Genomic DNA, 19,113 nt, shown 5'->3' on the forward strand with positions numbered 1-19,113 from the left:
TCAACATGAATCCATGCTACGTATTCACGAGATCTTAGGAGACCTGTGTGTGTACTGAGGAACTAGCTGCTAACAGCAACAGTTAGCATTTCTGTAAAGCAGAAGTTAAAACAACATCTAAGAGCAGAACTCACACTATAGTTCATCTGAGTCGTTCCAACAAAGGGAACGTGGCCAAGAAAGGCTACACCTTTCCAAGTTATGAAAACGGATCTATTTCAGGGGAAAATTGAAACCAATGGCTGTGACCAAAAAGCCAGTGACACCTGTGTTCCATTTTCAGCTGCTTATTACCATCTCATAGTTACAGTTACTTCCTGCGTTGATGGAAAAATTAAGAGGGTGTCTAGGCACAATTATTAATGGAGAAAAGTAGGCATGCAACACCCTCTTGCAGAACCATTAGTGAGTAACCTCCAGGTGAGTTCTTCGAGCAGTGATGTGACATTACTGACAATGAACTTAGGAGAGAGGACACGTCAGTCCCCGCGTCCCCGCCCCCCCGCCCCCCGTGCTTCATGGTTCTGTTTTCTGTTCCCCAATTAGGGTCACACCTGTCTTCAGAGACCAGCAGGCGGCTAGCTACTGATTGAGGTGGCTTTCCCCAAGGTCAACTCAGCACAGCATTCCCAGGGGTGGCACCCAGTGGCCTCTCTGCTACCGCTCTTTCATTCATGAAGGTCTTTTTCTAGAACCTGACAGCAGCACTTGAAGCCCTGTACTCTTGTTTGCTAACATCTTCAGAATTTTACACTGATTATTTTACTGGAATCGTGATTAAAAACTGAGTCAAAGAATAAAGTATTCTGGGAACTTTAGCCAGTGCTGATATGATAAAAATATGGGGACACCCAGACATCCATGGTGGCATGTATGTGGATGGGGTCACCTCACCTAAGCTGGGATTTTCAGACCAGGTGCTCCAGCAGGAAACGGGCAGGTGTGACTCCTGAACACAAGTTTCTTCGAGACTGAAGGACACCTGCTTGCCCTCAGGTGGGGATCTGCTCCTCTGCACACCCTACCTCCTTCCTGCCCATTAAGCTTGTTTCTACAGCCCCCTGCGTGCCAGAGAGGCCAGGGGTGTGTGGCTGGAAGAGGCAAACTCTGGCTCTGGAGAGGGCTGGGTGTGGGGGGAGTGACTCCAGCCTAAGGCTGCTCTGTTCTCCTGCCCCGATGCACCCCCCCACCAACTGCTGCGGTCTGGAAGGAGACCTGGTAGCAGCTGCACTTGGCTCAGAAACCACCAGCAGAAGCTTTCGGAGGGAGAGTCAGAGCCTTGTGCACTCACACTTCCTGCAGGTGAGACGGTGTGCTGTGTGTACACATTTGATTTTCTTCTTTGAAGAATTATTAAGCCACAGGTCATAAAAGGATTCCTGTGATGATCTATAGTCAATTAGCCTGAAATCTCCAGGAAAGCCCATCAGAGCTGACACTAGTAGAAATTCAAAGGTGGGAGGGTATATAAAGAGGAAAGGGAAAGAACTAGGAGGGAAGTGAGTACAGGATGGAAGGAGAGCAAGGAGGGAAAAGGTGGGAGAAGGCCCCAGATAAACAACTTCACACTTTGTAGTCACTAGTTAAGAGTGGGTCCTATTGATTATAAATGGTCATTAGACAGAGCTTCTCCATTTCATCTGAGGCTGTAGTATGTTCCTCCCAGAATCGTGCCAGGACACTTTCAATTCAAATTCGAAGGGAAGATAGCCAACGACTGAGTCACCATTACCATTTCCTGTAGCACCTGAGTTTTCCTTGGAGGTTTCCCATTCGAGCACTCCACTTCTCTGACCTTACTTAACTTATGAAGCCATGGTCCAAGGCAGAGAAGAGGAAAAACACAGGCGCACTCCACCCCCCACCCTCCCCCAACACACGTGCTGTGCTCTGAGAAGGCATGTGAGAGGAAAAAAGCCTCCTTTCCCGAACCTCTATCTCCATGTAAAACCTCAACCACCAGGGCCATAGGGGATGGTTTCACCTTCCAATCAAGCCGCCTTAAAACGAAATCCATCTAATCTGTAAAATATACCAGTTAAGCCTGAGATTTCACCAATCTGTACATAGGAGCCATTCACAAGGATCCTAGAAACAATAGATCATTGTCTTTGGTAACTTGGAACTCTAGCTGTTCAGACGCAACCCAGATGGGAAAATATGCTTCTGCAAAAAGTGATAAAGAGCCCCCTCTCCACATCAAGATTTCATCATGAGAATTTCACCCGTTTTCATTTAACATTGGGTTAAAATATTTTTTCTACTCTCGACAAGTTGACTTTTTGCCTAAGCTTGTGTGCTGAATTTTTCAGTGCCTTTAAAATTTAAGTCACAAAGACTAGTTAACTTGGATGGCACCCCAAATCCCACATTTCCTGTATTTCAAATCCTTAGTCCATTTGCTCTACCACAGAAAGAGAATAAAATGTGGGTAAATGAATGAACAGAATAAAGATTTAAAGGAATAGTATTGTTGCTTTTTAGAAAGAGAAGATTTCTGCATCCAATGTTTCCAGCCTGAGAGTCTGTGCAGTGTGAGTGAGGCTAGAAAAGCACCGGGTCACTGTTCAGCAGAGAGCAGCCTTGACTGTAAGAAGACTTCACCATGGATACTATACAAGGTCTCTGGTGAGACAGACACCAAAGGTGACACTGTTCTAGGATGGTCTAGCCGGTAGGGTGAACGCACGTGGGTAGGTGAGACCTTCAGTGCAGCCCACCCTCCATGCCCCAGTCCCAGACAGTATTCAACAGGGCAGAGTTAGCACACAGCACTGAAAGCAAAGACACAAACCAGGCTTCTCAGGCCACAGTGTGGTCTACCTGATGGAAACCACTGATTCAGGCTGACCCTTGGCAGTCAAGATAACAAAGAAGTCAGTTCCAAATACTCATTAAAGTGAAGTGAAAGTCCCTCAGTCATGTCCACCTCTTTGCGACCCCATGGAATTCTCCAGGCCAGAATACTGGAGTGGGTAGCCTTTCCCTTCTGCAGCGGATCTTCCCAACCCAGGGATTGAATCCAGGTCTCCCCCATTGCAGGTGGGTTCTTTACCAGCTGAGCCACCAGGGAAGCCACATGGGTAGCCTATCCTTTCTCCAGCAGATCTTCCTGACCCAGGAATAGAACTGGGGTCTCCTGCATTACAGGTAGATTCTATACCACCTGAGCTATCAGGGAAGCCCTTAAAATACTCATTAATGTCTGGCCAGATAGTAAGGCCTTCAGAGCAGTTAGACCCTGTCTTTTCTTTCTGTGGCATTTCTTGCAAACAAGCCAAGTAAATATATTTTAATGCACAATTCACTATATTTCAGTCATTTTCATTTTCCATAGTCAATAACTATTGGTTTAAATTTTTCTCTCCTTACATTATTTTTTCCATGTGTTTAGCATATCTTCAAAAAAAAATAAAATGGCATTTGTTCAGCAGTTTCATTTTTGAAAGGTGTTTTAGATGGATGAACATGAAAATATGATTACCTCATCCCACTCTAAAAGGTAGTTGGTGATTTTTGAACCATTGTCAATTGGTGCCTAAAAAAAAAGAAAAAAAGAGATTACAGAAAACTGTTTTACAGACAAAAGTTTTGAGCTCTCCACCTTGGTTCAAATCCACTGTCTGTACTAGTCCTAGGCTCTCCCCATAGCGCAACAACCCTCCGTATCACCTCCATTTCTTTGGTCAAACGTTTCCACAAACCAATTTTAACACAAGTCAACCAGTAGGGAGAGCCCTCACTATTAATAAATCATACCCCACAAACAGCCGAGCCTGCCTTCCCCACCACCCCTACCTCCACACCCACACGGTACCCTAGTTCCTTTGCAGATAAAACTTTTAAGAGGACCTTAAAAATTCAAGGATATAGGGAGAAAAATGCAGAGAAACAGGTACGACACGTTGGAATCTGATAGGGTAAAGCTGACCCACCTATGTTTAAGAGTTCAGAGTCTATATTTTTGTAACTTTCCCCATATAGTTTTTGTTTGTTTTAAAGAGGTTAAGATTAGAAAGGCTTCTGTGGCATTAAGATTGGCCTTTTTTTAAAAAAATGAGAAAACCTGGGATCTCCTGGAGAGATTACTAGGGCAATTAGCCCTTAGCACATTAGCCAAAAGATGTTTCATCATTTGCTTTCCTCCTAAAAGCACAATACTGAGATCTCCCTCACTGAGAAAACAGGCTTTGGACAATGGGAAGAGGAGTAAAAGACTCTGGAGAAAAGACAGCTTTGTAAGGTCAGACCTGCCCACAGCAGGGGCTATACTGGGGTCCCTCACAGCACTAGTAAGACCACGTCTCCACGCACAAACACACCTGCACCTGGATTTCCCCAGGACAAGAGCCAGGGCTCCACAGACTGTGGTGAGCTGCCCCCAGCAAAAGGTAGCCGAGTCACCAGAACTACCCAAAGCCCAGCGTGCTTGGCTGTCACAGGTGGTCTAACATAAGTGGCTCAGTATCAGTGCTTAGTTTCTTTTTCCAAGAATGCATGGGTGTTTTGAGGGATTGGGAGAGCATATGTAAATCCCTTACTAAACCGTCCTGGTCTTATACAGGAAGCACCCAAAAAACAATAGCTGTTGCTTCATTGTTCTTAATAATAAAACATCCAGGGCTCAGTAAATATAAGTTAATTAACAAACTCTTATCCCTCGCCTCTCCTTCCCTCTTTTCCTTCTTTCTTCTGAGTCCTAAAATCTGGGAGTTCCAGATTTTTTACTCCCACTCATTCACTCCAATTACAAATGAGTGTTGCATATTCTACTACACTGTAAGTTCAGGCTTTTGTGGGCTCAATTTGGGAGAAAACATAGGGATGTATTTAGAGTGTAAATAACGTACAAAATCAAAGCTTTAGCTGAGAACCCATTTCTCAGGTAAGGACTATATTTATGATGCTCATATATTCCTCTGTGATGCTGTGCCCCACCACTGAGTCTCTGATTCCTTGAGGGTGGGGACACAGACTCAGTATTTGTGCAGCCCTATGTCCTGGTGCTAACAAAGTGACATTAGAGGACCCCGAGCTCTCAGTGTCCCGATGGCTTCAAGGACAGGTGGGCAGCCAGCGCATGGTCCACCTGTCCTTGCACCCCCAGCTGGAGCTCCCAGCTGGAGTCCCTGGAGAACAGCAAACCTGTTCTAAGGACAAGAAAACTGAACTGAATCCAGAACTTTCAACTTTGCACATAACTGAATGGAACAAAAATATGCTTCTGATTTACAACTAAATAAAGGGAGAAAGAAAATGTGAAACATTTTCCTCCTAGTAAAAAACCTTTTTCTTGAAGTTGCTGGTCTGCCTGAGACCTGAATTACATCCAGGTTTTAAGCAGAATGTATGTATCAGTGATTCCCAACTTAAGGTTTGTAAGACCCCATGGTCCCTCTGGGAATCTTAAAGAAAATTATCTTTAAAGAAAATTATCTTATATTCTCCAAACAAAAAATGGATTTTGATTCTTTCCTTAAGATGTATTTACATATGTATATGTGTAAATAATGAACACATTTTAAAGGGGATGTGTATGCTTCAAGAACTTAAACAGTGATGATCAGTTGGGTGTTAAAACTGGAAAGGTGGGGAATCACTGACCTGGACTATCCCTGGAAGCCAGGAAGGAAAATAAAATAGTTCAGATTCTACAACTTTGCCTTTGTCCAAATAACATGCTCAATGTTGACCACTGGCTACCAGAGGGGTCTATGGAAGTCCATGCTCTGTTGCTAACGACTACGCTCAACTGTTTTTAACAGCTCCCAGGATAAACTGGATCCTCTGGTCTAAGAACAAAAGGACAATGTATTTCTTCACCAATAACGCATCTCCCTAGTCATCCTATTTGCACATTTGTGTTCTTTCCCAGTACTATAAGTCTTTATTATCTCAACTTCTATTAATTTTACATTTTGAACTATATTTTAAAGTATAAGTAAGTACATAGAAATAATCGCTATAGAGATTGATACCAGTCTATTTTCTTACAAATACACAACTGTGACTGGTAAGTTAATAATACACTTTAAGGGGCTCTCTTTCTCAAGAGTTATTGGTAGCCCAAAAGTTGTATTTCATGAAAACTACTACATAATTCGGATGTTAAAAAATAATTAGTAATCCTAACTGATATAAGGTCTAACTGGCAAAAATTTAATGAAACCTTAATGTAGTTTAGAACACTAAACATTCTAGGCAGATTTAAGTATTAGACATTTCAGAGTCACCACTGAAAGAAGCCAATAGACCATAAATCTACTTTAGCTCTAAATCTTTCTTCACAAAATTTTTATTCAAGTCTTCAAATGTCTGTTGAATTAAACTATTAGAAAGTGATGACATTTAGGTATCTTAAGTATTTTTACCACTTGTAAAAAATTGCTCATGACCCTAAGAGACACCCCTGCAAAGAAAGCTAAAACTTGATTTCACAGTTCTCTCTCTCATTCTTTTGCCCAATTTTTACAGAGATGGTAACTTTTGATATTACAATAATTTGTTTCACAGTCAAAATGCAGAAAATGCCAACACCAAAGTGGAATATTGCTAAATAAATGTTTCAAACAGCCACAGACTTCAGAATGTTCTTGACACGCTGCATTACCCACCTTCCACTGCAAGGTTAGTGAACTTTTGCTCCTGTGTGCCAGCTTAGGTGGGAAGGGACACTCAGGCGCACAGCTGTGGGTGGTGAAGCTAACCGGCTCAGAGCAGGAACCCTTTACGGAATTGTACATAGCGTATACCCTGGAAACGGAAACACACACACAGTCAGTGGCAGAGGCCTATCACACCAGACTGGGGTGTTAATCTCAGCTTTGCCCCAGGGTTTCCCTATAGGAACAGAATTTATGGAATACACACTGTGACCCTTATTCTTATTTGCTAGTCTTGTTCTGACCTGACATGGTCACCATTTTCAGGGGAAAATAATTCCAGCAGGCCACGTGCCTCAGTGCATTCTCTCCTCCCTCTAGTTGTCAGAACCACCCAGCCTCCTTTAAGACAGGCAGAGTCTACAGACCCGAAAAGAATATGCTAAATAAGGACATATCCTTATTCCCCGAAATGGTCTCCAAATATATATTCTAAAATCCATCAAGGCCCTCTCTGGTTGACTTTCTCTGGAATAAGGCTAGAGGCGCAGTTAAGGGTTGGGTGGAAGGAAACAAGAAATGGTGGGGAGAGTCCACAACCTGAGAGAGAGAGGTGGAAATACAAACAATAAGGTAGATACCATCTTTGAACTGTTTATCATCTTGCAGATATTTCAATAGAAATATGGACATTTCACACAGAAACAGGCTTGCTTCTGCCAGGTGCATCTTTCTTTAATTCAATAACAACATTGTTCAGGTACACTTTATCCATGTGAACATCTAACTCTTACACCTGGAGTCAAGATTAAAAATGTGCACTCTGAACATTAAAATGCCTGGCTCAACACTCGACATATGGACCTGATTTCTCAGAGAAGCTGTGAAGAAAAGGCATGTAACACACTATTATAAAACGACACTCCTTGCAAATAGCATAAAATAGGATTATGCTGATTTTTATCATCTTCCTTTCTACTTAACCTTTTTTTAAAAAAATATTGGGGATTAAAAAAAAAAAAGCTTGAAAACATACTCTTTCAAAAAGACAACAAAGAAACCTGTGCTGCCAAAAAAGATGCATGAATTAAGCTATTCAGAATTGGTAAATACATCAAGCCCTTAGTTCTTAACAATTCTTTGTGAGGTGCCATTAAAGACAGAAGAAAACTCAGACTGGAGAAGTGAAGTAAACTTCCCAAAGCTACACAGCTGGAAAGTTGGATCAACTGTACTCAGTCATGGAGATCTAACTGCTATCCTGTATTCCCCAATGTCCTGACTCATCCTGCAATTATGTTTTTCTAAACACCCACAATCCACTTCCCCTCACTCTGCTCAATGAATAAACAACAGCTAAAGATAACATTATGGAAAATAGGAGCTACCTAGGTATATGATTTTTAAAATCCTTTCTCCTCAAAGTCCACCACAAAAATTTTACAAAGGCCATACAAGTCAAAAGTACTAACACACATGCCTCCCTTCCATTCTAAAAGGTAAAACACATATTTACTGGCTATTTGACTTGTTTGCCTTAGGGGAGCATACCATGACACGTGATCCAAACAAAAGATGCTTTATCGTTAGGTTCACCCAACCTGATGAAAGAAATGCTCCTTTTTGCATTCTCTGTAAATAGGCAAATGATAATAGAAAATGGAATGGCAGATTTGGCAGGATCATTTCCGTGCATCAGGACAGGCTTGTTGGGAGTAAGTTGCTTAAAATGAATCACAGAATGTTCCAGACATGGGCAGGGTTCCAGCTTGAACTTTAATAGATCAGTTGAATTCTCCCGCTGATCACTCATGGGTTTTATTTGGCCCAAAATATGTGTCGGGGGAAGGAAGACAGATAGTGTTAAAATATTACCTCCACCTATGAATTAAAGGACATTGGCAACGACCACCAGAAAAGAGATGAGCAGACATCACGCACTCCTAAGGAGAGATCATGCCACTATCTACAAAATCCCTGCCAGAAAAACGGACCCTGTATCTGTTTAAGCCTCTTCACTGCTTTATAGGAAATGTGGAAAGAACACCATTAAGCAACACTACAGGGATGCAATCAGCCTAATTCACAATGTGGAAAATTCTACAGACAGAATTTTATTTATTATTTCAACAAATAATTGCAAGAAGAGAAAAAAGGATGGAGGGAAAACCTATAGCTTAAGAAAAATTTAAGAGCTATCAGCCAAACATAATATGCAGACCATGTCTGAATTCCAATTACAACAAACTGAAGAAACAAAACCTTCATTTTTAGGACAGTTGAGGAAATGGGAACAGTCTCTGGACTTTAAAGACATTAAGGAATTTACAATTTTTGTTTGTTGGATGGGCATAGGGTGTGTGATGATGGTAATGTGGTTCACAGGTGCAAGAGTATGTCTGGACTTTACTTCAAAATAACTGTTGGGGGAGCGGGCTGGTGAAGGCACCAAGGAAATAAAAAGTTGGGTGGTGGGCTTATGAGAGTTCATTAGTCCACTTTGACTACTGAAATCTTCAGAAATAAAAAGTCAAAAATTAAGCAAATGTTGGAAAAAAATGGAGATCTCATTTTAAAAAGTGAATCTCTGGCTTCTCTTGAAAAGTGTAAGTTCTAACAACACTGAGCTGCAGAGCTGAATGACAGACACTGAATTATTTTGATTTATTTATTTATGGCTGCGGTGGGTCTGGGTTGCTGTGCATGGGCTTTCTCTAGCTTCAGCCAGTGGGAGCTTCTCTCCAGTTGTGGTATACCAGCTTCTCATTGGGGTGGCTTCTTCTGTTGCTGAACACAGACTCTAGTGCCTGGGTTTCACTGGCTGTGGTACGTAGACTCCAAGGGCTCTAGAACACAGGGCCAGTAGCTGTGGCGCAAGGGCTTAGTTGCCCTGCAGCGTGTGGGACCTTCCCAGACCAAGGATCAAACCCATGTCCCCTGCAATGGCAGGCAGGTTCTTAACCACTGGACCAAAGTCCAAAATGATAAAAAATAAATGAAATTGAGAGCAGCTCCTCTATAGATGGGGCAGGCGCTGTCCAGTTCAGAGTCCCTATCACTCCCTACTGTCTACCTGGCACTGAGATGGCTTTTTAGCTGCCTTTTACCCAATCCTCTTTACCCACTTTCATTACCAGAAGACATCTCATGCTGTGATCAGTAGGCACTTGCTTATGAGTTCAGACTGTACTCGGGGAGACCAAGTCCTAAACATCCACAAGCACATTCAGCACCAGAACTCCACGTGGGTAACAGGGCAGGGGAAAGGAGGGCGGGGACGGGCCTGCCGAGAACCGGCAGACCACAGGTAGTTACATGGGAAGACCTGGACTCAGTCCTAAGTTCATTCTCTGTTTGTAATGAGATTCTTGGAGTCCCAAATCCATACTCAGGCTAGCGAAACATGAATAAAGGAGGCACTGACAGCCAGACTGGGAGGATGACAGCAGAATGAAGGGACCTGATAAAAATCTGAGGTAGGTAAGGAGGCACAGTTGTGTGGGCCGCCAGGAGTTATTCCCCTTGTCTTTACACTCAGAGAATATCACAGTTTGTCTAAATGAGGAGTCAGTGCTCTGCACTGATAAAAATCTGTCTGCAAAGGAAACAAGATCCATTTTATGTGGCATTTTATAAATGCGATGCACACAGGATCTAAAACTTGACATGATTATCTAAGTGCCTTATGATTACATCTATCAATTCAAATGGTTTAATGAATAGATAGCAACTAATTGCAATAATTACCAGCTCCATTTTTACCAGCAACTTTCACAGAAAAGTCTCGGGAAATGGCATTACATTTTCAAGAATGCTGCAGTAATGTTTCTCACATGACGGTGTGTTTTGTCTACTAACGACCATGTGATAGGAGGATCTGTGGAGTTGGACCAAAGTCCTAGGTTAAATATATCAGCAAACAATTCAATTCTTTAAGCATTTATACTAGCAGAAAGGAGGACACTTTTCTAATTAATCTTGTGCTGGGTTTTTACATTTGCTTCAGTTTAAATACTAAGTGCTTATGAAACAGGTGCTCCAAGAATTTCAGAAATTTGCCTCCAACTTCCTCCGGCACATCTGTAACATACTAGGAGCCACAATTTCTAGTCAATAACACCTATTTCATAACCCTACTCTGAGCTAGTCAAGCCCATATTTTTGGAAACGTTTCATCACATAATTTTTCTGGGAAATGTTATTACATGATATCATCTCTGGGCAACTTCTTTGCCAAATTGTTTATGCCAGTGACTGGAAAACAGCTTCACATTTTGTCATGAAATTGCTATCAATTCCATCACTCAAATTTTTGATTATCCTATCATTTATAAAAATATAAATTCTTGACTTCCACAGTAAAATGATGGCTTCAATGTCAGTACTAATTATAAAACTACCAATTAAAAAAGGGATATACTTTTCTTTGTATATGTGCAAATAAATGAATATATAAATGTTTTTGATTATAAAAGTTACAAACTTATGCATAAGAATTATAAAATAGAATGTGGCTTATTTATGTGTATATATGTACTAGATTTTTCTTATTCCTTTTTATTCCTCAACATACACACACACATATACACATACACACACATGGGAAATTTGGCACTGGTGGTGTTATACAATACATAACACAATGCCTTATATGGAAGCACTGAATAAATACACTTTGACAATAACAAATTGACTTCTTTTAAACCAAAATAAGCAATTTGTGTAAGAACTGGGTAATTAAAGTGATGACTTTAATAAAAATAACTCAGGACTTAAAGTGATGACTTTAATAAAAATAACTCAGGACTCAGCACCTAGATTTTTTAAATCAACATAATAGAGGAATTATTGAGGAATTACTTTCCTCAATCACTAGGAGAAAAAAAAAGTGGTTGAATATGTGGAGTAATGACACAAAAATACAAAGCAAAAACTGAGGGAAAAAACCTTTAAAGCCTGGAATGTCTCAGGATACAATTTTCAACGTGGAATTTGGCGTGGAGGGCATGGCAAGTGCCAGTCTAAACAGCCACAGACACATGATCTATAGCACAGTCTCAAAGATGCCACTGGTCTCTTAATAAATTATTCCCAATAACAGTGAGGTGACGGCAAGTAGAAGTCAAGAGCGACTCTTGCCTGGAGACTGATGCCAAGCCCCACACAGCTCAATGACAGAGCTCCACGACCGAGAGACTGCTACTCTGGAAGTTCAATGTGCTATCCATTGCTCCACTGAGCCATGACAGCCACTTTAAAAAATGGTTGTGTATCTGGCTGATGAACTCAGACAATATTCACTAACAGGAGGGAGGAAAAAGTTGGAAAAGAACTCACAGAGATAACAAGCAACGTGAAGGGGATGGGATCAGAGTAGCAAAATCAGAAGCAACAAAAAAAGGAGCCCCAGGTGAGACGTCGGTACCTGAGAAAGAAACTCGTCACTCTACGGAAGAGTTATCTGGACAGAGATTTCTGTCGGCCCTTGTCAAAATGTTTACTATTAAGAACTGGAAGAGGAATACAGTTGGCTCAGTGCTGCTAAAAGAAGCATCCTTGTTTTCATCATCAGCACGCCACACTTCCTCCAAGGCAACACTCTCTAAATTGGTAATGTATAAATAAATAAAAATGGCAACAAATATAATGGCTCATTTTGCAGCTATATAGTAATGGAATTCTTTTGGAGTTTCTGTTGTGGAAAAGTGAGGAAACGTTTCCACACAGCCTTTGAGGCCTTATAGGTGACTATTAAATTTAAAATTATATTTGAGGCCACCATGTTGATAAAAACTTACATTTTTGGAACCAAGATTCTGAGAATGTTACTATTACATCATAAAAAGAGATTTTGTTCCTTTTTTCAGCAACAATTATGATACATCTTTATCTCAATAAAATAGTGAGTGGTATGGTCAAACTATACATAGGTTCAAAGAACCTGAATCACAAAGGTCCTTTTTATTTTTAGAACAACTTAGGAACAATAAAACAAAAACAACATCTGCACATGTTACAGGTTTATAATAGATTTGCACATATATATCATTTGCTCTCACGCCATCTTTCTGAGGCTGATATCATTATCCTCATTTTATGAATGAGAAAACATGGTCATTGAAGTTTACATGGCTTGCCTAATCACACACCTACAGTAAGTGACTGAGCCATTAACTCCATATTCGAAGCTCTGTCTACAGTGTCATCAAGCTGCCTCTGAACACAATCCAGGGCAGAGGAAACTGACTCTAAGCAGGGGTTGAGAGTCTTCTCTAGTTTGAAAAATGAAAGGCTGTACAGTATAAGGAAAGAGAAGGAATGGTCCACACAGCCAGATCAAAGTGACTACAATTTGGACTGTATATACTTTTCTTAGTCAAGAATTTTTTAAAATTCTAGAAGAGATTATGACCAAAGAGAGGGAGAATTTTCCATCTCTCTGGCCAATACAGTGCTAGGCTAAATAATAGTTGGTGGTGCCTTAGGCTGTATATGTGTGGTGTCACATATGTGTCAAATATGTCACTAAGGTGGGATCCTTGATGTGTCAGGAGGAAGTCTGGGTCCAAGGCCTGGGAGGTAACCACCTCATGCTTCTATTTCTTTGGGGGATTCCATTAATTACTCCTTTTATCTGCCCAGAAGTTGAAGGTGTTCAAAAGTCATGTAAGAATTCATGTGCAAGTAAACTCTAAAGTTTACCCTTTGTAAGAGGGGTTTAAAAGAAACTAAGGGAAACAAGAGACAGGATAGTAAATAAAGGGCAGACTGTGACATTTAAATCTTTTCAAAAAAGATGTCATCAGCTCATGGATGAGCAGAAAATTAATAAAGTAAACCTTCAGTAAAACAATGGCAGTGAACATTAAAAGACAGAAAAAAAGAAACACATGTTAACAATGTCTCATGGAAAACATTTACATGACTCCCTATATGGTGCTGCATTTTCTGTTGTTTTTTGTTGTTAAATCCACCATTTGAAAGAATGGTTAAACTATTATCATCTCTGCTTCACAAGTTACACAAATCTTTTTGTTTGTAGATGGTGTGAAAAGTTCAATATGTTTGGGCTAAAGTTAACTGACTCAAAAGGGAAAAGATGGTTGCCATAGAGTTCATCTGAACAGTGCGGTAGCTAAGCAGATTATACTTTATGACTGAATGTAAAAACCATTTATGACTGAATGAAAATACTCTTTCATGTATAGCTTTAAACACAGCTTTAAACACTTGTGCAGCTAATAAGATATTACTACCTGAACACACCCCAACTTGCCCTACTTTTGTTACCGAGAAAATTTTGGCATGGAATCTCTGTGATTGACCAAAGTTGAAACAGTCAATTCACGGTAGAACAAGACTAGAATTCAAGCCTACTGATAATTAACATAATGCTCTTCCTATTAGGCTATGCCGCCTCTACACCACCACCACAGAACATGTTGTGTGAACTAACCATTGTAAAGTATAACAAAGGATGCTTGCAATTTTATTACATCATCTTGATATACACATGCACAATTGAAGAAAGGAGAGAGAATTTGTTGTTGTTCACCAGGTTAGATAAAATAAGAATTTCTGGATAAATTAAAAATTATACAAAATGAAAGTTTTAATGAAAACTTAAAAGATATTATGGATCACATTCAGATTAAGAAATCTGCCTGTTCGCAAATTGATATATCTTTGGATAATCAGATGAGCTCTGATACTTTTCTCTTTGCAGGTTGGTGGTTGGCTGGGTTTCTTCCTAAAATTAGCAGGCCCTGCCTTCCAGAGCAGTCATGGAAGAGATTGAAAAAAAATCACAGAAGAGATTTCAGACTACAAACCAAACTATGTGAGTTGCTTTGGCAAACTGCATTAGCTCTTGTTAGAGATAATGTTCATATTTGCATTACTAGACTTCAAATTCAAAACCTATTGCCTTTTATGGTCCAAACTTGAAACATGAAAAGGACTTTATTTAGTCATTCATGCTGAACATATGGTTTGCATGGAAGGTCTATAATGAAATAACTGATAGAAAATATCATACATTAAGCCACATGTTCCAACAGATCTTAGAAGAATATGTGAAATAAAAGTTACTTTATAAAAATAATTTTAAAATTCTGTTCAGGGTATCATCTACTTTTCTATGACCAGAAGCACTTCTGTGGACTCCCAATCTTGATGCCAGAAAGTGTAGGGCACTGAGGAATGGCCAATGAGCAAAGGTGCTGAAACTTTTAGCTAGGCAAGTGCTGTTAACCAAATACTTTTAAAAAGGAGCAAACCATTTATTTTAGCAATCCGAGGTCCCCAATACTCACCTCACATGATAATCTGTTGCTGGCCTAAGATCTTTCAGGTTACATTCTAATTCTTCTCCACTGCAAAGAAAAATCACATATTAGTCAACAATACCGGTTTCAAAAATAAAACAGGTTTTGGATTTGGGTCTCATAGTCATGTACAAACAACAATTCAAGAATTATTATGTCCACTTCCACCATAAATCAGAAATAAACTTTCCTATTTGGCATTATCATTTTTTCTGGACTAGCAAATTAGATTCCTTTAAATCATGTCATTCAGGATCTGGAAAATGGTAAGGTTAACTTACAAATAAAATTCCAAAATATCTTATCACTTCTTCAAAGTAATTACATAAAAGTAAGTAAAGAAGCAAGCAAACTGAATAGACAGATACACAGATAAATGTGTACATAACAGTACCAACTGTCAACTGAAGGGGACTCTCAGACTCAGCCTGGAGAGAACCCCAACCATCTCAACTTCTCAGCTTTCTTCAAGAAATCTAATCTGTTTCCCTCACATATCAATATTAATAAACAGCTCTCTTATAGATACATTCCAATAAATAGTTCTCTTACACAAAATAAAACCACTTATTTGACCAGAAACTGCAAATGAACCTTGACTTAATCATGAGGAAACAACTAACATAAAATATGGAATGTTCCCATTAAATTTTTTTTTAAAGGTAAGAGGGGTATGTAGGGGCATAACTGTGTTCTTCAAAAATGTCAGTGTCTGCTCAACCACAAATAAGAATGAAATTCTGCCATTTGTAACAACATTGGATGGACCTGGAGGGTATTATGCTTGGTAAAGTAAGTCAGACAAAAATACTGTATGTTATTACTTATATGTGGAATCTAAAAAAATCAAACAAATGAATATAAGGAAACAGAAACAGGCTCACAGATATAGAGAACAAACTAGGGGTTACCAGTGGGGAGAGCAAAGTGGGGAAGGGCAAGACAGGGGCAAGGTAATAAGAAGTACAGACTCCTTTGTATCAAGTAAATAAGCTACAAGGATATCTCGTATAGCACAGGAAACATAGCGAGTACTTCATAATAACTTAAAATGGAGTATCAGCTATAAAAATTTCGAATCACTATGTAGTATACCTGAAACTAATGTAATACTGTATGCGAACTATATTTCAAAGTAGTAAATAAGTGAGTTAAAAAAAAAATTAATGGGCTGTTCCTAAACATGATTTAATCACATTGAGGCCAGCAAGCTCCAGTGCTTCCCAGTGTGCTGGAATAGGAAGGACATAGAGCCACCCTGATGAAAACCTCCCACAAATGTTAAAAGGCTGCATCTGATCAAGCTCCAGAGCTAACAATCAATTAATAAGAAATACAGGAAAGGAAGATTAAACTAAATTCAGAGTGGCAAAAAAAAAAAAGTGATCCACTCTTTGCAGCTGGTCAAGAATTTTAAAAAAGGATGAGAGATACACCTGAAACCAATACTGTAGATCAACTATACATTAATTAAAAAAATTTTAAGTTACATTTTAAAATTAAATATATTTATTTATAAAAATACATTTTAAAATATAAAATGTATTACAGAAAAGAAAAAGGATGAGGACACTATTCTAGATTAAAATAGATTTATGAGAAAACGAAGATCATGGCATCCAGTCCCACCACTTCATGGGAAATAGATGGGGAAACAGTGGAAACAGTGTCAGACTTTATTTTTCTGGGCTCCAAAATCACTACAGATGGTGGCTGCAGCCATGAAATTAAAAGACACTTACTCCTTGGAAGGAACGTTATGACCAACCTAGATAGCATATTCAAAAGCAGAGACATTACTTCGCCAACAAAGGTTCGTCTAGTCAAGGCTATGGTTTTTCCTGTAGTCATGTATGGATGTGAGAGTTGGACTGTGAAGAAGGCTGAGCGCCAAAGAATTGATGCTTTTGAACTGTGGTGTTGGAGAAGACTCTTGAGAGTCCCTTGGACTGCAAGGAGATCCGACCAGTCCATTCTGAAGGAGATCAGCCCTGGGATTTCTTTGGAAGGAATGATGCTAAAGCTGAAACTCCAATGCTTTGGCCACCTCATGTGAAGAGTTGACTCATTGGAAAAGACTCTGATGCTGGGAGGGATTGGGGTCAGGAGGAGAAGGGGACGACAGAGGATGAGATGGCTGGATGGCATCACTGACTCGATGGACGTGAGTCTCAGTGAACTCCAGGAGTTGGTGATGGATAGGAAGGCCTGGCGTGCTGCAATTCATGGGGTCGCAAAGAGTCGGACACGACTGAGCGACTGATCTTATCTGATGAGACCTAATAATCCCAAGCAGTAAGTAAACTCCATTTGTATTCCAAGGGGAAGAAATCAATATTAAAACGTATTTTTGAGACGGTTGGGGAAATCTGAACATGGTCTAGGTATTAAATGATGCCAAGCAGTATTGTTAGCTTTTCTAGATGTTAATGAGATTGTGTGTTACTCAGTCAGGGTTGATTCTTTGCGACCCTATGGAGTGTAGCCCACCAGGCTCTTCTGCCCGTGGAATTCTCCAGGAAAGAATACTGGAGTAGGTAGCCATTTCCTTCTCCAGGAGATCTTCCTAACCCAAGGACTGAACCCGGGTCTCCTGCTTTGCAGGCAGATTCTTTATTGTCTGAGCCACCAGAAAATCACTGCAGTTATGTAAAAAATGTCTATGTTTATCTATATTGAACTATGCAGGAATAAATTTGACTTGTTATCTGTGAGCTGCTAACCAAATCCTTCAATCATAATAACAATAATAAAGATAAAGGGGACATGAGTCAAATGTGGCAAAATCTTGAAAATTTGTTAAATCTGAGTAATGATTACCTGGAGTTCACTGTATTACTTTTTCTACTTTTCTGTATGTTTGAAATTTAACCATAATTTTAAACATATTTTAAACCTCTTGCCCTGCTAGGTTTAACATTTTTGTTTTTGAAAAAGCATGTATATGTGTCAGTTTTCTTTATTAAAGCAGAAGATTAAAAAAAAAATTCAGGGTAATAGAAGACAATGAAATACGGTAGAAGTGTTCCAAATTAAAGAAGGTTACTGAGACATGACAACTAACCGCTGTATTTGACCCTAGAATGCATCTTGTCTTAGAGGGGAAGAAAAATGCTACCAGACATTATTTAACCAACCAACAAAATGAGAATGTAGATGATGGACTGGATAAAAATACGGTATTGATGTAAAGGCATGAAGTTGGTAACTGCATTATAGCTATTCAAGAAAATATTTTAGGAAACACACTGCAATATTTGGCAGTAAAGGACCACGATATTTAAAACTAATAGGAAAAAACAGATTTAGAGAGAAAGGCAGGAGAGAAAATCAAATAGTAAAGCAAATAGAGTAAAAAGCTAATAACAGGTGAATCTGAGTAAAGGATATGCACATATTCCTCAATCTCTTTATTTTTGCAACATTTTGTAAATTTGAAAATTATTCAAATAAAAATGCTTTTTAAAAGTTGCAAACTGAAGGCCAATGTCTACACCTTGCCTACAGCTCTGTTGTTTGACTTGACTTTATCTTTAAAGTTTTTAAAATTTGCTCAATAATTAATAGTGTAAAATTAGGAGCGTTTACAAAACAACTTAGATTTCCAGCATTTCCTTTAAAAAAAAAATCCAAGGAGTTCACAAATCCAGACCTATAAAGCCTTATGCAACAACCTATTTCAGGTGAGTTGCAGCTGCTGCTTTCTCAAGGAAGACAGAATGTTCCCATTCACTTCATTCCCAAGCTTCCTACTTTCTCACTTATGGGCACCTGGGACTGTAGGTCCTGCCACCAAGAACCATCATGCATTGATAGAATCTGTTTCCTGGCAGGCTGGGGGAAATGGCGCTCTTTATTTTGTTAAGGTCACTACCAATTCTGAGTTTTCAAAACAGTACCCAATAGAGTTAAGGGGATAGGACTACATTCTGAGGACAGTGAAAAAGCACCACAGAGTTCTCTCACAGGGCAGTAACACGGCCTGATTTTTGTTTCTGCAGGGTGGAGGCTGGATGCAAAGACAGCTTGCCAGAGTGGATGCTGGAGGGGCCTGAGAAGACTCTTGCAGGAGTCCAGGAAGAGATGACAGAGCTCTATGGGCAGTCACAGGTGGACAGGGTGACTGAAGAGCTGCCTTCCCTCTCTTCCCCCCTTTTCTTTGTCCAGGGGACAAATCCCCAGAG

At 39.8% G+C, this 19,113-nt stretch overlaps 1 protein-coding gene across 2 annotated transcripts in view; it reads right to left on the reverse strand.

The window, feature by feature from the left end:
- FNDC3B (fibronectin type III domain containing 3B) overlaps positions 1 to 19,113 on the reverse strand; it is a 358,778-nt gene that overhangs the window by 77,796 nt on the left and 261,869 nt on the right. For both annotated transcript variants that reach the window (XM_027541011.1, XM_027541003.1), the window contains exons 9-11: positions 14,918 to 14,977; positions 6,615 to 6,753; positions 3,485 to 3,538 (exon numbers count right to left, since the gene is read on the reverse strand). In XM_027541011.1, coding sequence (XP_027396812.1) covers positions 3,485 to 3,538; positions 6,615 to 6,753; positions 14,918 to 14,977 — 253 coding nt within the window. The remainder of the gene's footprint in view (positions 1 to 3,484; positions 3,539 to 6,614; positions 6,754 to 14,917; positions 14,978 to 19,113) is intronic.

The sequence above is a fragment of the Bos indicus x Bos taurus genome, chromosome 1 (genome assembly GCF_003369695.1).
Source record: "Bos indicus x Bos taurus breed Angus x Brahman F1 hybrid chromosome 1, Bos_hybrid_MaternalHap_v2.0, whole genome shotgun sequence".
NCBI lineage: Eukaryota > Metazoa > Chordata > Mammalia > Artiodactyla > Bovidae > Bos > Bos indicus x Bos taurus.